This window comes from Hypanus sabinus, chromosome 2, assembly GCF_030144855.1.
Source record: "Hypanus sabinus isolate sHypSab1 chromosome 2, sHypSab1.hap1, whole genome shotgun sequence".
NCBI lineage: Eukaryota > Metazoa > Chordata > Chondrichthyes > Myliobatiformes > Dasyatidae > Hypanus > Hypanus sabinus.
The window spans coordinates 61,075,257-61,088,045 of NC_082707.1; the positions used below are offsets into that span (position 1 = coordinate 61,075,257).

The 12,789-nt window shown below is 40.6% G+C and overlaps 1 protein-coding gene across 1 annotated transcript in view; it reads left to right on the forward strand.

Moving 5' to 3' along the window:
• si (sucrase-isomaltase) overlaps positions 1–401 on the forward strand; it is a 155,291-nt gene extending 154,890 nt beyond the window's left edge. The window contains exon 48 of the mRNA XM_059946950.1: positions 112–401. Coding sequence (XP_059802933.1) covers positions 112–189 — 78 coding nt within the window. The 3' untranslated portion in view covers positions 190–401. The remainder of the gene's footprint in view (positions 1–111) is intronic.
• The last annotated feature ends 12,388 nt before the right edge of the window (positions 402–12,789 follow it).

Consider the following 12,789-nt stretch of genomic DNA (forward strand, 5'->3'; position numbering starts at 1 on the left):
CTTCCTTTAATGAAGCGCTTTAAAAAACATATTCAATATTTACCCAAATAATGGACTTTACACTTTAAAGAAAACAGCTAATCTCATCTAACTCTGCTTTTTCATTGACAGGTACTCACTATCGAAATGACAGATATAGTCGTCGCGATCAATAACCCATTAACAATCATTTGGAAAACACAACTATGAATATTAATTTAATAAACATTACAGAGCACTATTGACAAGCAGATAAGTTTTTAAAAGATTTTATTATTACATTTTCATGAATGAAGTCCTGATAGGAATTTTATGAAGAAAATGAATTGAAGAGCATTCATTAAATGTGTTGGAATGTCTTTTAATAATTGTAAATAAATTACTTTTGCTGCACAAGTGAAATAAAAAGTTCATCATCATTACTAGAATTTCACAAGAATTGTTTTTATGCTTGTATTGTCATCAAGGTTGTGGTTATATCAGTTGTTGTGTACATAAAGATAATGGTATTTTGTTGGCATGTGGAGGAACAATAGTTGGTCAGAAGTGTGTAAGAGAAACTTTGCATTCTCTTAATAACTTGGTTCATTAGGAAAAAAACGTACATTAGTATTAGTTTTTAAGTGTAATACCATCATGTAACTGCTATTATATTAAGAGTTATACTAAGTACAATAAAGCAGTTTGATAATATTTATTATCAAAGTATGTATGCAATATACATCTTCTCACAGACAGCCTTGAAACAAAGGAAACCATGGATCCCATTCAAGGAAAAACACCAAAATGCAATGCACAAAAAACCCCACAAATTGCACAAACGGCAAAAAGCAAGCGAAAAACAGTGAACGTAAAACATCAACTGTGACATCTATGAAACAGTCCAAGGTTGTCCATTTTCAGCTCAATTCAGTCCAATCAAACACTGTGCCATTCACTGACCACAGAGCCAGTACACCCCAATCAACATTGCACAAAACAGTAGCGAGAAACAACAACCAATTATTGTAAATCATAAGAAATGGTGAATGCAAAATTTAGTAGTAGATACGTTTCCATGGAAAAGAACATGAAGCAGTCACTTTATGGAAGTTAATACTGAGAAAAAAAGCCAGCTAAATGGCGACCTTAAACTGAAATGCAGAAATCTCTGAGGATCCTGATGAACAGACACTGAGGATAGAAAGGCACATTGGAAAGGGGAAATGGGATTCTGGATTTCATCAGTTGTTGGTATAAAATATAAAAACCGAAGAAAATATATGATAACATGGATATCAGAGCCATTGAAAAGATACAGAAAATGCCAACAGAGAGATTACAGTCAGAAAAATCATCTAACAAATTAGAATTATTATTCATGTATGAGGAGTTTCTGCTAAAGCCAATATATATATAGTACCCACCCCCAATCCCTTTAGAGAACTTACAGTGAAATGCCTTCAAGAGCTACTGCAGTCCACTTGCACCTTACCACCCTGAGGTATTTTACAGGTGCTTTCAATGAAGCTTGGTGAGCTATATCATGCATTTGTATCTGGCACACATAACCATCCTGGGGCACAGTGTATGCACTACCCTTCAGGTCAGTACAAAATCCTGAATAATAACACGCTTCTTGAATCTTGTTGGATCCACACTAACCCAGGTGAATGGCAAGTCTTCCAGACTTTGGTAAGTTTGGACTGGAGTTGCTTATTGATAAATGTGTAAATCCTAGTGTTTTACTGCAGCCATTGTATTAATGCAATTGTCTCAGTTAAGTTTCTGGTGAGTGTTGACAGACTAGACATAAATATCATTGAATGCTAAAAGGATTGTGATTACACTCGGTTGGACTTATTACTGAGTTCAAAACAACATTTAATTTAATGTGCCATCAAATCAATGCATATTAAATATTCCTAATTGAAACACAAATGATATAACACATTACATGATAACAGAATTACAATGATATGGGTAGCACTGGCTGCTCCAAAGTCTATTGGAATTCCTGGACAATTGATACACAACTTGGCCTCTGACCATTGTGATATTAAATATAGAACAGAAGATACACAGTAAGAAACTATCTTCATGAGATCATATTGCTCCTCAGTATATCCTAGAGCTATTTTAAGACCAAGCTCTGTAGTTATATTACTTTTTTGGTAAATTGGAAATTATTTCAAAGGCCCGCTTTCTTACCAGTTGTTTTTCAGTTTTAAGGCCGGCAATAATACAATTGTCTGCTCTGAAGTATTTTGAGTTCTTTCCTGACACACACTGAACTAATGTGGTAGTCAACAAACTGGTGCACTTCCTTCACTGTCCCCATTAAGAATTATCAGTATGAAGTGAACTACTGACTTACTGAGCCATTCATATTGGCTTGTGAAGATTATTCTGCATAGCTAAAGCTAATTAACCCATTTTTCCATTTATAAATTCTTCTCTCAAACTAAAATAGACTTTCCTATGTTCAATATTTTTCACAAAATCAATTAAAGTATTCCTTATATTTCCTTATATCATTACAAGTGTATTGAGTTTCCTTAAAACCAACCTTGTTTCCAAAACGTCTTTGAAGGAAAAGGCAGATTACTATTATATAACAACTACCAAAGACTATTCTGAAGTATGATATAATCATACTTCATAAATTCATTGATTTTGAATTGCGGTCATTATTGTGTTGCAAGAAATGTGACACTTGTAACAAACAATACGATATTAACTGGATAGCATGGTTTGGCAACACTGATTAACTGAATGATAAATATCAACTCTGGTGTTCCTCTAAGAGTATCATTATAGCATAAGTTGAGGCCATTTAGCCTTGCCACCTCTAAGAACTCAATCCCATCAATTTCAAGCAAGAAAATCTGCAGATGCTGGAAATCTGAGCAACACACACAAAATACTGGAGGAACTCTGCAGGCCAGGCAGAATCTAGGAAAAGAGTACAGTTTAAGTTTCATGCTGAAACCATTCGGCACGACTGGAGAAAAAAGCTGAGGAGTAGGTTTAAAAGTTGGGAGGAGGGGAGAGAGAAACGCAAGGTGATAGGTGAAACCTGGAGGAAGAAAGATGAAGTAAACAGCTGGGAAGTTGATTTTTGAAAGAGACAGAAGGCCATGGAAGAAAGAAAAGGGGGAGGAGCACCAGAGAGAGGCGATGGGCAGGCAAGGAGATAAGGTGAGAGAGGGCAAAGGGATGGGAAATGTTGAAGGGGGGCATTACTAGAAGTATGAGAAATTGATCTTCGTACCATCAGATTGGAGGTTATCCAAATGAAATACGAGGTGTTGTTCCTTCAAGTGTGGCTTCATCGTGACAGTAGAGGAGGCCATAGCTGGACATATCAGAATGGGAATGGGAAGTGGAATTAAAATGGATGACCACTGGGAGATCCTACTATATCTGGCAAATGGAGCATAGGTGCTCGGCAAAGCAGTCTCCCAATCTACATTGAGTCTCACTGATAAACAGGAGGCCACACCGGGACATACAACACAGTATATAACCACAACAGACTCACAGATGAAATGTCAACTTGTAGCGGTGTGCTACATGCAGCGCTAAAATTACGACACGGAGTCGGTAACTGCAGTCGAAGGAAAAAACTTTATTCGAAATCCTCAGCCTCACTTTTAAGCCTCCCTCAACCTGCCCCCCGTGGTGCAGAGGCTCCAAAGCTCTGTGCTCGCAAACCCCCGTAGGCTATCTAATTGTGAGCCGGATCGGATGCGCCAGGAAATGGGTCGCCACATAACCCCCCCCCCCCCCCCAGAACCGGCGATACACCCCCCAATGTCCACAGTCTGGGCCGGAACCTGCTTGGGAGGTCGGCCTCTGCACCGAGGTGCCGGAAACTCGGCCTGTTGCGCCAGGTCCACATGGGCCGGTTTGAGGCGGTCCACCGTGAAAACCTCCTCTTTCCCCCCAACGTCCAGCACAAACGTGGACCCGTTGTTCCAGAGCACCATAAACGGCCCCTCATATGGCCACTGCAGCGGTGGCCGATGCCTGCCCCTTTGTACAAACACAAACTTACAGTTCTTCAGGTCTTTGGGTACACAGGTCGGGTTCCGCCCATGCTGTGAAGTGGGTACGGGGGCCAGGTTACCGAGCTTCTCGCGTAGTCTGCCCAGGACTGCTGCGGGATCTTCCTCTTGCCCCCATGGGGCTGATAGGAACTCCCCGGGGACGACCAGGGGCGCGCCATATACCAACTCGGCCGACGAGGCGTGCAGGTCGTCCTTGGGCGCTGTGCAGATGCCGAGTAGGACCCAGGGAAGCTCGTCCGCCCAGTTGGCTCCTCGCAGGCGGGCCATGAGGGCCGACTTCAGGTGACGGTGGAAACGCTCCACTAGCCCGTTCGACTGTGGGTGGTAGGCAGTTGTGTGGTGCAGCTGAGTCCCCAAAAGGCTGGCCATAGCTGACCACAGGCTGGAGTTGAACTGGGCACCTCTGTCGAAGGTAATGTGGGCCAGTACACCAAAGCGTGATATCCAGGTGGTGATCAGGGCTCGGGCGCAAGATTCGGAGGTGGTGTCGGTGAGCGGGACCACCTCTGGCCATCTTGTGAACCAGTCCACGATAGTCAGGAGGTGCCGCGCTCCGCGCAACACTGGCAGGGGGCCCACGATATCCACATGAATGTGGTCGAAACGCCGGTGGGCGGGATGGAACTGCTGCGGTGGGGCTTTGGTGTGCCGCTGCACCTTGGCCGTCTGGCAGTGCATGCACGTTTTGGCCCATTCACTGACCTGTCTGCGGAGTCCGTGCCAAACAAACCTGCTGGAAACCATCCGGAAAGTCGTCCGGATGGAGGGATGCGCCAAGTTATGAATGGAGTCGAAAACACGGCGCCGCCAGGCTGTCGGGACGACGGGACGGGGCTGGCCGGTGGCAACGTCACAGAGTAGGGTCCTCTCACCCGGGCCTACGGGGAAGTCCTGGAGCTGCAAACCGGAGACTGCGGTTCTGTAACTCGGAATCTCCTCATCCGCCTGCTGTGCCTCTGCCAGTGCCTCAAAGTCTACCCCTTGGGAAAGGGCATGAATGGTAGGGCGAGAGAGCGCATCCGCCACGACATTGTCCTTACCCGAGACGTGCCGGACATCCGTCGTGTATTCAGAGATGTAGGACAGGTGGCGTTGCTGGCGGGACGACCAGGGGTCGGACGCTTTCATAAACGCAAAGGTAAGTGGTTTGTGGTCTGTGAACGCGGTAAAGGGCCGACCTTCTAGGAAGTACCTGAAATGCCGGATTGCCAAGTAGAGCGCCAACAGTTCCCGGTCGAAAGCACTGTACTTGAGCTCGGGTGGCCGCAGGTGTTTGCTGAAAAACGCCAGGGGTTGCCAGCGACCTGCGATGAGGTTGCTCCAGCACCCCACCGACTGCCGTGTTAGATGCGTCCACTGTGAGGGCGGTAGGAGCGTCCATTCTGGGATGTACTAGCATTGCGGCGTCAGCCAAAGCTTCCTTCGTTTGAACGAAAGCGGCGGCGGACTCCTCGTCCCAGGTAATGTCCTTGCTCGGACCCGACATCAGGGCGAACAGGGGGCGCATGATCCGGGCAGCTGAAGGGAGGAAGCGGTGGTAGAAATTGACCATACCTACGAATTCCTGAAGGCCTTTGATCGTGGTGGGTCAGGGGGAAGTGGTGGACCGCATCTACCTTAGCGGGCAGAGGGATTGCCCCGTCTTTAGTAATCCTGTGGCCCAGGAAGTCAATGGTATCGAGTCCGAACTGGCATTTGGCGGGTTGATTGTAAAACCGTACTCACTCAGTCGGGCGCAGAGTTGACGGAGGTGGGACAGATGCTCCTGACGACTGCTGCTGGCTATGAGGATGTCGTCCAAATAGATGAACGCAAAGTCCAGATCCCGTCCCACCGCGTCCATTAACCGCTGGAATGTCTGTGCGGCATTCTTCAGGCCGAACGGCATGCGGAGGAACTTGAAAAGGCCAAACAGGGTGATGAGAGCCGTTTTGGGGACGTCATCAGGATGCATCGGGATTTGATGGTACCCTCGGACGAGGTCTACCTTGGAGAAGATCCATGCGCCGTGCAGGTTTGCTGCAAAGTCCTGAATGTGCGGCACAGGGTAGCGGTCCGGTGTGGTAGCCTTGTTCAGCCTGCGGTAGTCGCCGCACGGTCTCCAGCCTCCCGTCGCTTTGGGCACCATGTGCAGGGGGGAGGCCCATGGGCTCTCGGACCGCTGGATGATCCCCAATTCCTCCATCCTCTGGAACTCCTCCTTCACCAGTCGGAGCTTGTCCGGGGGAAGCCGCCAGGCATGGGCATGGAGGGGTGGTCCCTGGGTCGGGATTTGGTGCTGTACGCCGCGTCGGGGCATGGCCGCTGTGAACTGTGGTGCCAGAACCGATGGGAAATCCTCCAGGACCCTGGTGAAGTTGTTGTCGGACAGCGTGATGGAGCCGAGGTGAGGGGCTGGCAACTGGGCTGCACCCAGGGAGAACGTCTGAAAGGTCTCGGCGTGTACCAGTCCCTTCCTGGGCAGGTCGACCAGTAGGCTGTGAGCCCGCAAAAAATCCGCACCCAGAAGCGGTTGGGCTACGGCAGCCAGTGTAAAGTCCCACGTGAACTGGCTGGAGCTGAACTGTAGCTGCACCTGATAGGTGCCATAGGTCCTTACTGTGCTGCCGTTCACAGCCCTCAGGGGGGCCCCGTTGCCCTGCTGCGGGTGTCGTAACTCGTCGGAGGTAAAACGCTGATCTCGGCACCAGTGTCGACCAAAAACCGGCGTCCCGACCTTCTGTCCCACACATACAGGAGGCTATCCTGATGGCCAGCCGCCGTAGCCATCAGCGGCGGCTGGCCCTGGCGTTTCCCGGGAACTTGCAGGGCGGGCGACAATGGCGAGCTTCTGCACCCCACCACTGGTGGTAGAAGAACCAGTGTTCATTGGGCCGGGGGTTGGCGGGCTCTGCGGCCGGGCCTGGACTGGTTTGCTGCTGGGAGCGTGGCTGGGAGATCTGTGCGATGGACGCCCCGCTCACCTTTTTGGCGTTCCACAGCAAGTCCGCCCGGGCTGCCACCTTCCGGGGGTCACTGAAATCCGCGTCGGACAGCAGCAGGCGTATGTCCACGGGCAGCTGCTCCAGGAATGCCTGCTTAAACATGAGGGAGGGCTTGTGTCCTCCGGCCAGAGACAACATCTCATTCATTAAAACCAATGGAGGTCTGTCGCCCAAGCCATCCAGGTGCAGTAAACGGGCAACCTGCTCGCGTCTTGAGAGTCCGAAAGTCCTGAGGAGCAGGGCTTTGAATTCCGTGTACTTGCCGTCTGCCGGGGGCGACTGTACAAACTCCGCGACCTGGGCCGCTGTGTCCTGGTCAAGGGAGCTCACCACGTAGTAGTAGCGGGTGTCTTCTGAGGTGATCTGGCGAACGTGGAATTGGGCTTCGGCTTGCTGGAAGCATAGGTCCGGGCGCTGTGTCCAGAAACCCGGCAGTTTCAACGAAACCGCATGAACAGAGGCGGCGTCGGTCATTTCTGGTCCAAAAATCGTTTGGACCGTTGGGGTCACCAATTCTTTCTTTCTTTCTTTTTCAATCTTTTTATTAAATTTCATATATAAAAAAAAACAACACAAAATAATGAATAGATTACAGATTCAATAAACTTGAGATTACATTAGTAATAGGATAATAATATCCTATTAAAACATCCATCAACAAAAGGTGCATAAATCAATCAAGTCTATGTAAATATATATGAAAAACAAAAATAATCGTCGAAAAAAGAGAAAAAAAAAATTGAAATTATATATGAGAAAAAATATATAATGAAAAAAAATACTAAACTAACACTAACATGGGCAATAATAACACTTTATAAATATATAAAGGTGTCAAGAAAAGAACTCCAGAACTCCATACCTGAACAAGTATAAGTAGAGAAAAGGATCTGAAATAAGCCAAATTAATTCATATGAAAGTGTCGAATAAATGGTCCCCAGGTTTCTTCAAATTTAATTGAAGAATCAAAGATAGTGCTTCTGATTTTTTCCAAACTCAAATAAGAAATAGTTTGGGAGAGCCACTGAAATGTAGTAGGAGGATTTACTTCTTTCCAGTTTTGTAATATAGACCTTCTGGCAATTAATGTTACAAAGGCAATCATTCGTCTGATTGAAGGGGAAAGTTGATTGCCATCTTCATTTGGTATACCGAAAATCGCAGTAATAAAATGGGGTTGTAAATCGATATTCCATACTGAGGAAATGACATCAAAAATGTCCTTCCAATAGTTATGTAAAGTGGGACATGTCCAAAACATGTGAGTCAATGAAGCCACTTCTAAGTGACATCTGTCACATTGAGGATTGATATGCGAATAAAATCGGGCAAGTTTATCTTTAGACATATAAGCTCTATGTACAATTTTAAATTGTATTAAAGCATGTTTAGCACAAATAGAGGAGGAATTAACCATTTGTAAAATTTTTTCCCATTTATCTGTTGATATATTACATCGAAGTTCTTTTTCCCATTCTTGTCTAATTCTATCCGATATTTCTGGCTGTATCTTCATAATCATGTTATAAATAAAAGCTACTAATCCCTTCTGACAAGGATTAAAAGTAAAAATCAAATCTGAAAAATCCGATGGAGTTGAATTAGGAAAAGATGGAAGAATTTTATGTAAGAAATTTCTAATTTGTAAGTATCTAAAAAAATTAGATTTAGGTAATTCAAATTTGTTGGATAGTTGATCAAAGGACATCAAAGTACCTTCAAAAAAAAGATCACGAAAACATTTTATACCTTTCCTTTTCCATATACTAAAAGCTTGATCTGTCAATGAAGGTTTAAAAAAAAAATTACATAAAATAGGGCTGTCCAAAGCAAAGTTTTTCAGATTAAAGAATTTGCGAAATTGAAACCAAATTCGTAGTGTATGTTTAACAACAGGGTTAGATATCTGTTTATTGAATTTGGCTAAATCAATAGGAAGAAAAGAACCAAGAACGGAAAATATAGAATATCCCTTAACCTCACTACATTCCAAATTTACCCACTGTGGGCACACAGGTGAATCCAAATCTAGTTTCCAGTACATTAGGTTACGAATATTATTCGCCCAATAATAAAATCTAAAGTTAGGTAAAGCTAGACCACCATCTTTTTTAGACTTTTGTAATTGCCTTTTGCTTAACCTAGGATTTTTATTTTGCCAAACAAATGAGGAAATCTTTGAATCAATATTATCAAAAAAAGATTTAGGAATAAAAATTGGTAAAGCTTGGAATAAATATAAAAATTTCGGTAAAATCATCATTTTAATAGCATTAATCCGACCAACTAATGATAAAAATAAGGGAGACCATCTAGTAGTAAGTTGCTGAATTTGATGAAGCATAGGTAAAAAATTCAGTCCAAATAAATCTTTATATTTCTTGGTGATTTTTATACCTAAATAGATAAAGTTATCAGTAACAACTTTAAATGGCATCCTATCACTCAATAAAGTTTGCGCGTTTAAAGGGAATAACTCACTCTTATCTAAGTTTAACTTATAACCAGAAAAACTACCAAATTGAGCCAACAAGGATAAAATAGCAGGAATAGACCTACTAGGATTAGAAATATATAACAACAAATCATCAGCATAAAGCGATAATTTGTATAACTTCTCATTACGGGTAATACCAAAAATATTAGGAGACTCACGAATAGCAATAGCTAAAGGTTCTAATGCAATATTAAATAATAAAGGACTTAAAGGACAACCTTGTCTCGTACCACGAGATAATTGAAAAAAAGAGGATCTATAATTATTTGTAAGAACAGAAGCAACAGGTTTATAATATATTAATTTAATCCATGATATAAAATTAGGACTAAAATTAAAGTTTCTCAATGCATTAAATAAATATGTCCATTCAACTCTATCAAAGGCTTTTTCAGCATCTAATGAGATAACACATTCTGGGGTTGTAGGTGATGAAGTATAAATTATGTTAATCAATTTTCTAATATTAAAGAAGGAATATCGATTCCTAATAAAACCAGTTTGATCTTCTGAAATAATCTGTGGTAATACCTTTTCTAATCTAATGGCTAAAATTTTTGTAAGAATCTTAGAGTCTACATTTAATAATGATATAGGGCGATAAGATGCACATAAGGTAGGATCTTTATCTTTTTTAAGAATTAGAGAGATAGTAGCTTCATAAAACGATTGAGGTAATCTCTTCTTAACAAACGCATCATTAAAGATTTCACATAGCCAAGGAGAAAGCAATAAAGAAAAAGTTTTAAAAAATTCTACAATAAAACCATCAGGACCAGGAGCTTTCCCTGAATTCATTGATGAGATAGCCTCTCTTATTTCATCCATAGAAATAGGAGCATCAAGCAAGCTACAATCTTCATCTATCAGTTTAGGAATATTCAAATTATTAAAAAAATTATCCATCGTAAACCGGTCACCGTCAAATTCTGATTGATATAAAGATTTATAAAAATCTTGAAAAGTGTTATTGATTTCTTTATAATCAGTAGTTAAATTACCGTCTTGTTTACGAATTTTAATAATTTGTCGCTTAGTCGAAATAGCTTTTAATTGATTAGCTAACAATTTACCAGTTCGATCACTATGAATATAAAATTGAGCCCTAGTCTTAATTAATTGATTCTCAATTGAAGAAGATAATAATAAACTATGTTCCATTTGAAGCTCAACTCTCTTCTTATAAAGTTCTTTGGTAGGAGTAACAGAATAAATCTTATCAATTTCTTTAATTTTATCCACCAATAAAGCTATATCTGAATATCTTTGTTTTCTTTTACCAGCGGAATATGAAATAATTTGTCCACGAATAAAAGCCTTGAAAGAGTCCCAAAGTATTCCTTTATCAATCTCTTCATTATAGTTTGTTGAAAAAAATAAGTCAATTTGTTGTTTTATGAAGGTAATAAATTCTGGATCTTGAAGTAAAGTAGCATTAAGTCTCCAAGATCTAGTATTGATAGAAGAATCCGAAATCTTGATAGATAACTTCAGAGGTGCATGATCCGAAATAGCAATAGAATCGTATTTACAATCAATAACATCTGTTAATAAACGATGATCAATAAGAAAGTAATCAATTCTAGAATAACTATGATATACATGTGAAAAAAAAGAAAATTCTTTACCTTTAGGGTTCAAAAACCGCCATATTTCAGTAATTCCAGAATCAACCATAAAAGAATTAATAAGTAAAGCTGATCTATTCGGAAGAGTTCGAATAGGTTTAGATCTATCCATCGAAGGATTCAAACAACAATTAAAGTCTCCACCCATAATCAACATATATTCATTCAAATTAGGAAGAGAAGTAAATAACCGTTTAAAAAATTCAGGACAATCAAAGTTTGGAGCATAAATATTAACTAAAACAACTTTCCGATTAAAAAGTGAACCAGTTATCAACAAAAATCTACCCTGTGGATCAGAAATAATTTCATAATGTGTAAACGAAATTGAGGCGTCTATAAAAATAGACACACCCCTAATTTTAGCGGTACAATTTGAGTGAAATTGTTGACCTTTCCAGAACCTAAAAAAACGTTGATTATCCTCCCTCCTAATGTGGGTCTCCTGTGCAAAAATAATATTAGCGTTCAATCTATGGAATACTTTAAATATTTTTTTACGTTTAATCGGATGATTTAAACCATTAGTATTCCACGAGATAAAGTTAATAGATTTATCCATCATACCAATATTAATTGTGTGTATCATAAAAGGTTAAAAAAACACATAACCCACAATTTAGGAAGAAGGAAAATTGATTCAGGAGCAACCGGAGATCCTGACACCTCAACAATATTAACAATTTAAAGTCAGCCCATAAACTAAAAGCAAAAAAATAAAAAGCAAAAGCATGAAAAAAGATCCCTCCCCCCTCCCCCCACCCTTTGAAAGAAAGCCAAGCGGCAGGCGCATAAACTAATACTAATATTACCCCCATTTCAAGATGGCAGCTCCATAAGAAAATTTTTTAAGAAAAAACTATATAACACCCCAATTAAAATATAGAGTTGCAAAAAAAAAATATATATATATATATATACCTACATATATATATATATATATATATATACATACACATACACACCCATATCAGACAAATCAAAAAAAAAACTAAAATAGTAAAACCAGAAAGATCATTAATAAAAAAAAATGCACATTAAAGTTTAAAAATGTAATACACCTTTAAAAAAGAATTTCCATATTCAGATACAAAGATGACGTTTCACAAGCCAAGACTTATGGGAAGAAGAAACGACATTTTGAGAAAGCCATATTACAAAATATGAATATAAATTCAGCAATCTAATGAGAAAATATAGTAAAAAAAGTTATCAAAATAGAATATTTTTATATAAAAAAAAAAGATTTAACAGACACTACAACATATTTAAAAAAAAACTAAAGAAAAAGAATTCAAAACCTTTGTTCCATTTCTAAATACAGGCAAGCAAATAAACGCTTATAAAAAGTAAAGACTTATGGGAAGAAGAAACGACATTTTGAAAAAAATAATTCATTATTACAAAATACAAACGTATATAAAAAAAGGATATTATAAAGATTAAAACAGCATCTATAAGCGATAATAATAGTAAAAAAAAAGACCCAGACCCATAGTTCAAAATAAGAAGTTATAACCCAACTTCCAGGGTTAAAACTTAAAATGAAATAACATCCTCTCTCCAAAAAAAAATCTTCAATGTAACTCATAGTTCAAGTTGCACTAGAGGATCGATATTCTTCAACAAATTTCTTCGCTTCTTCAGG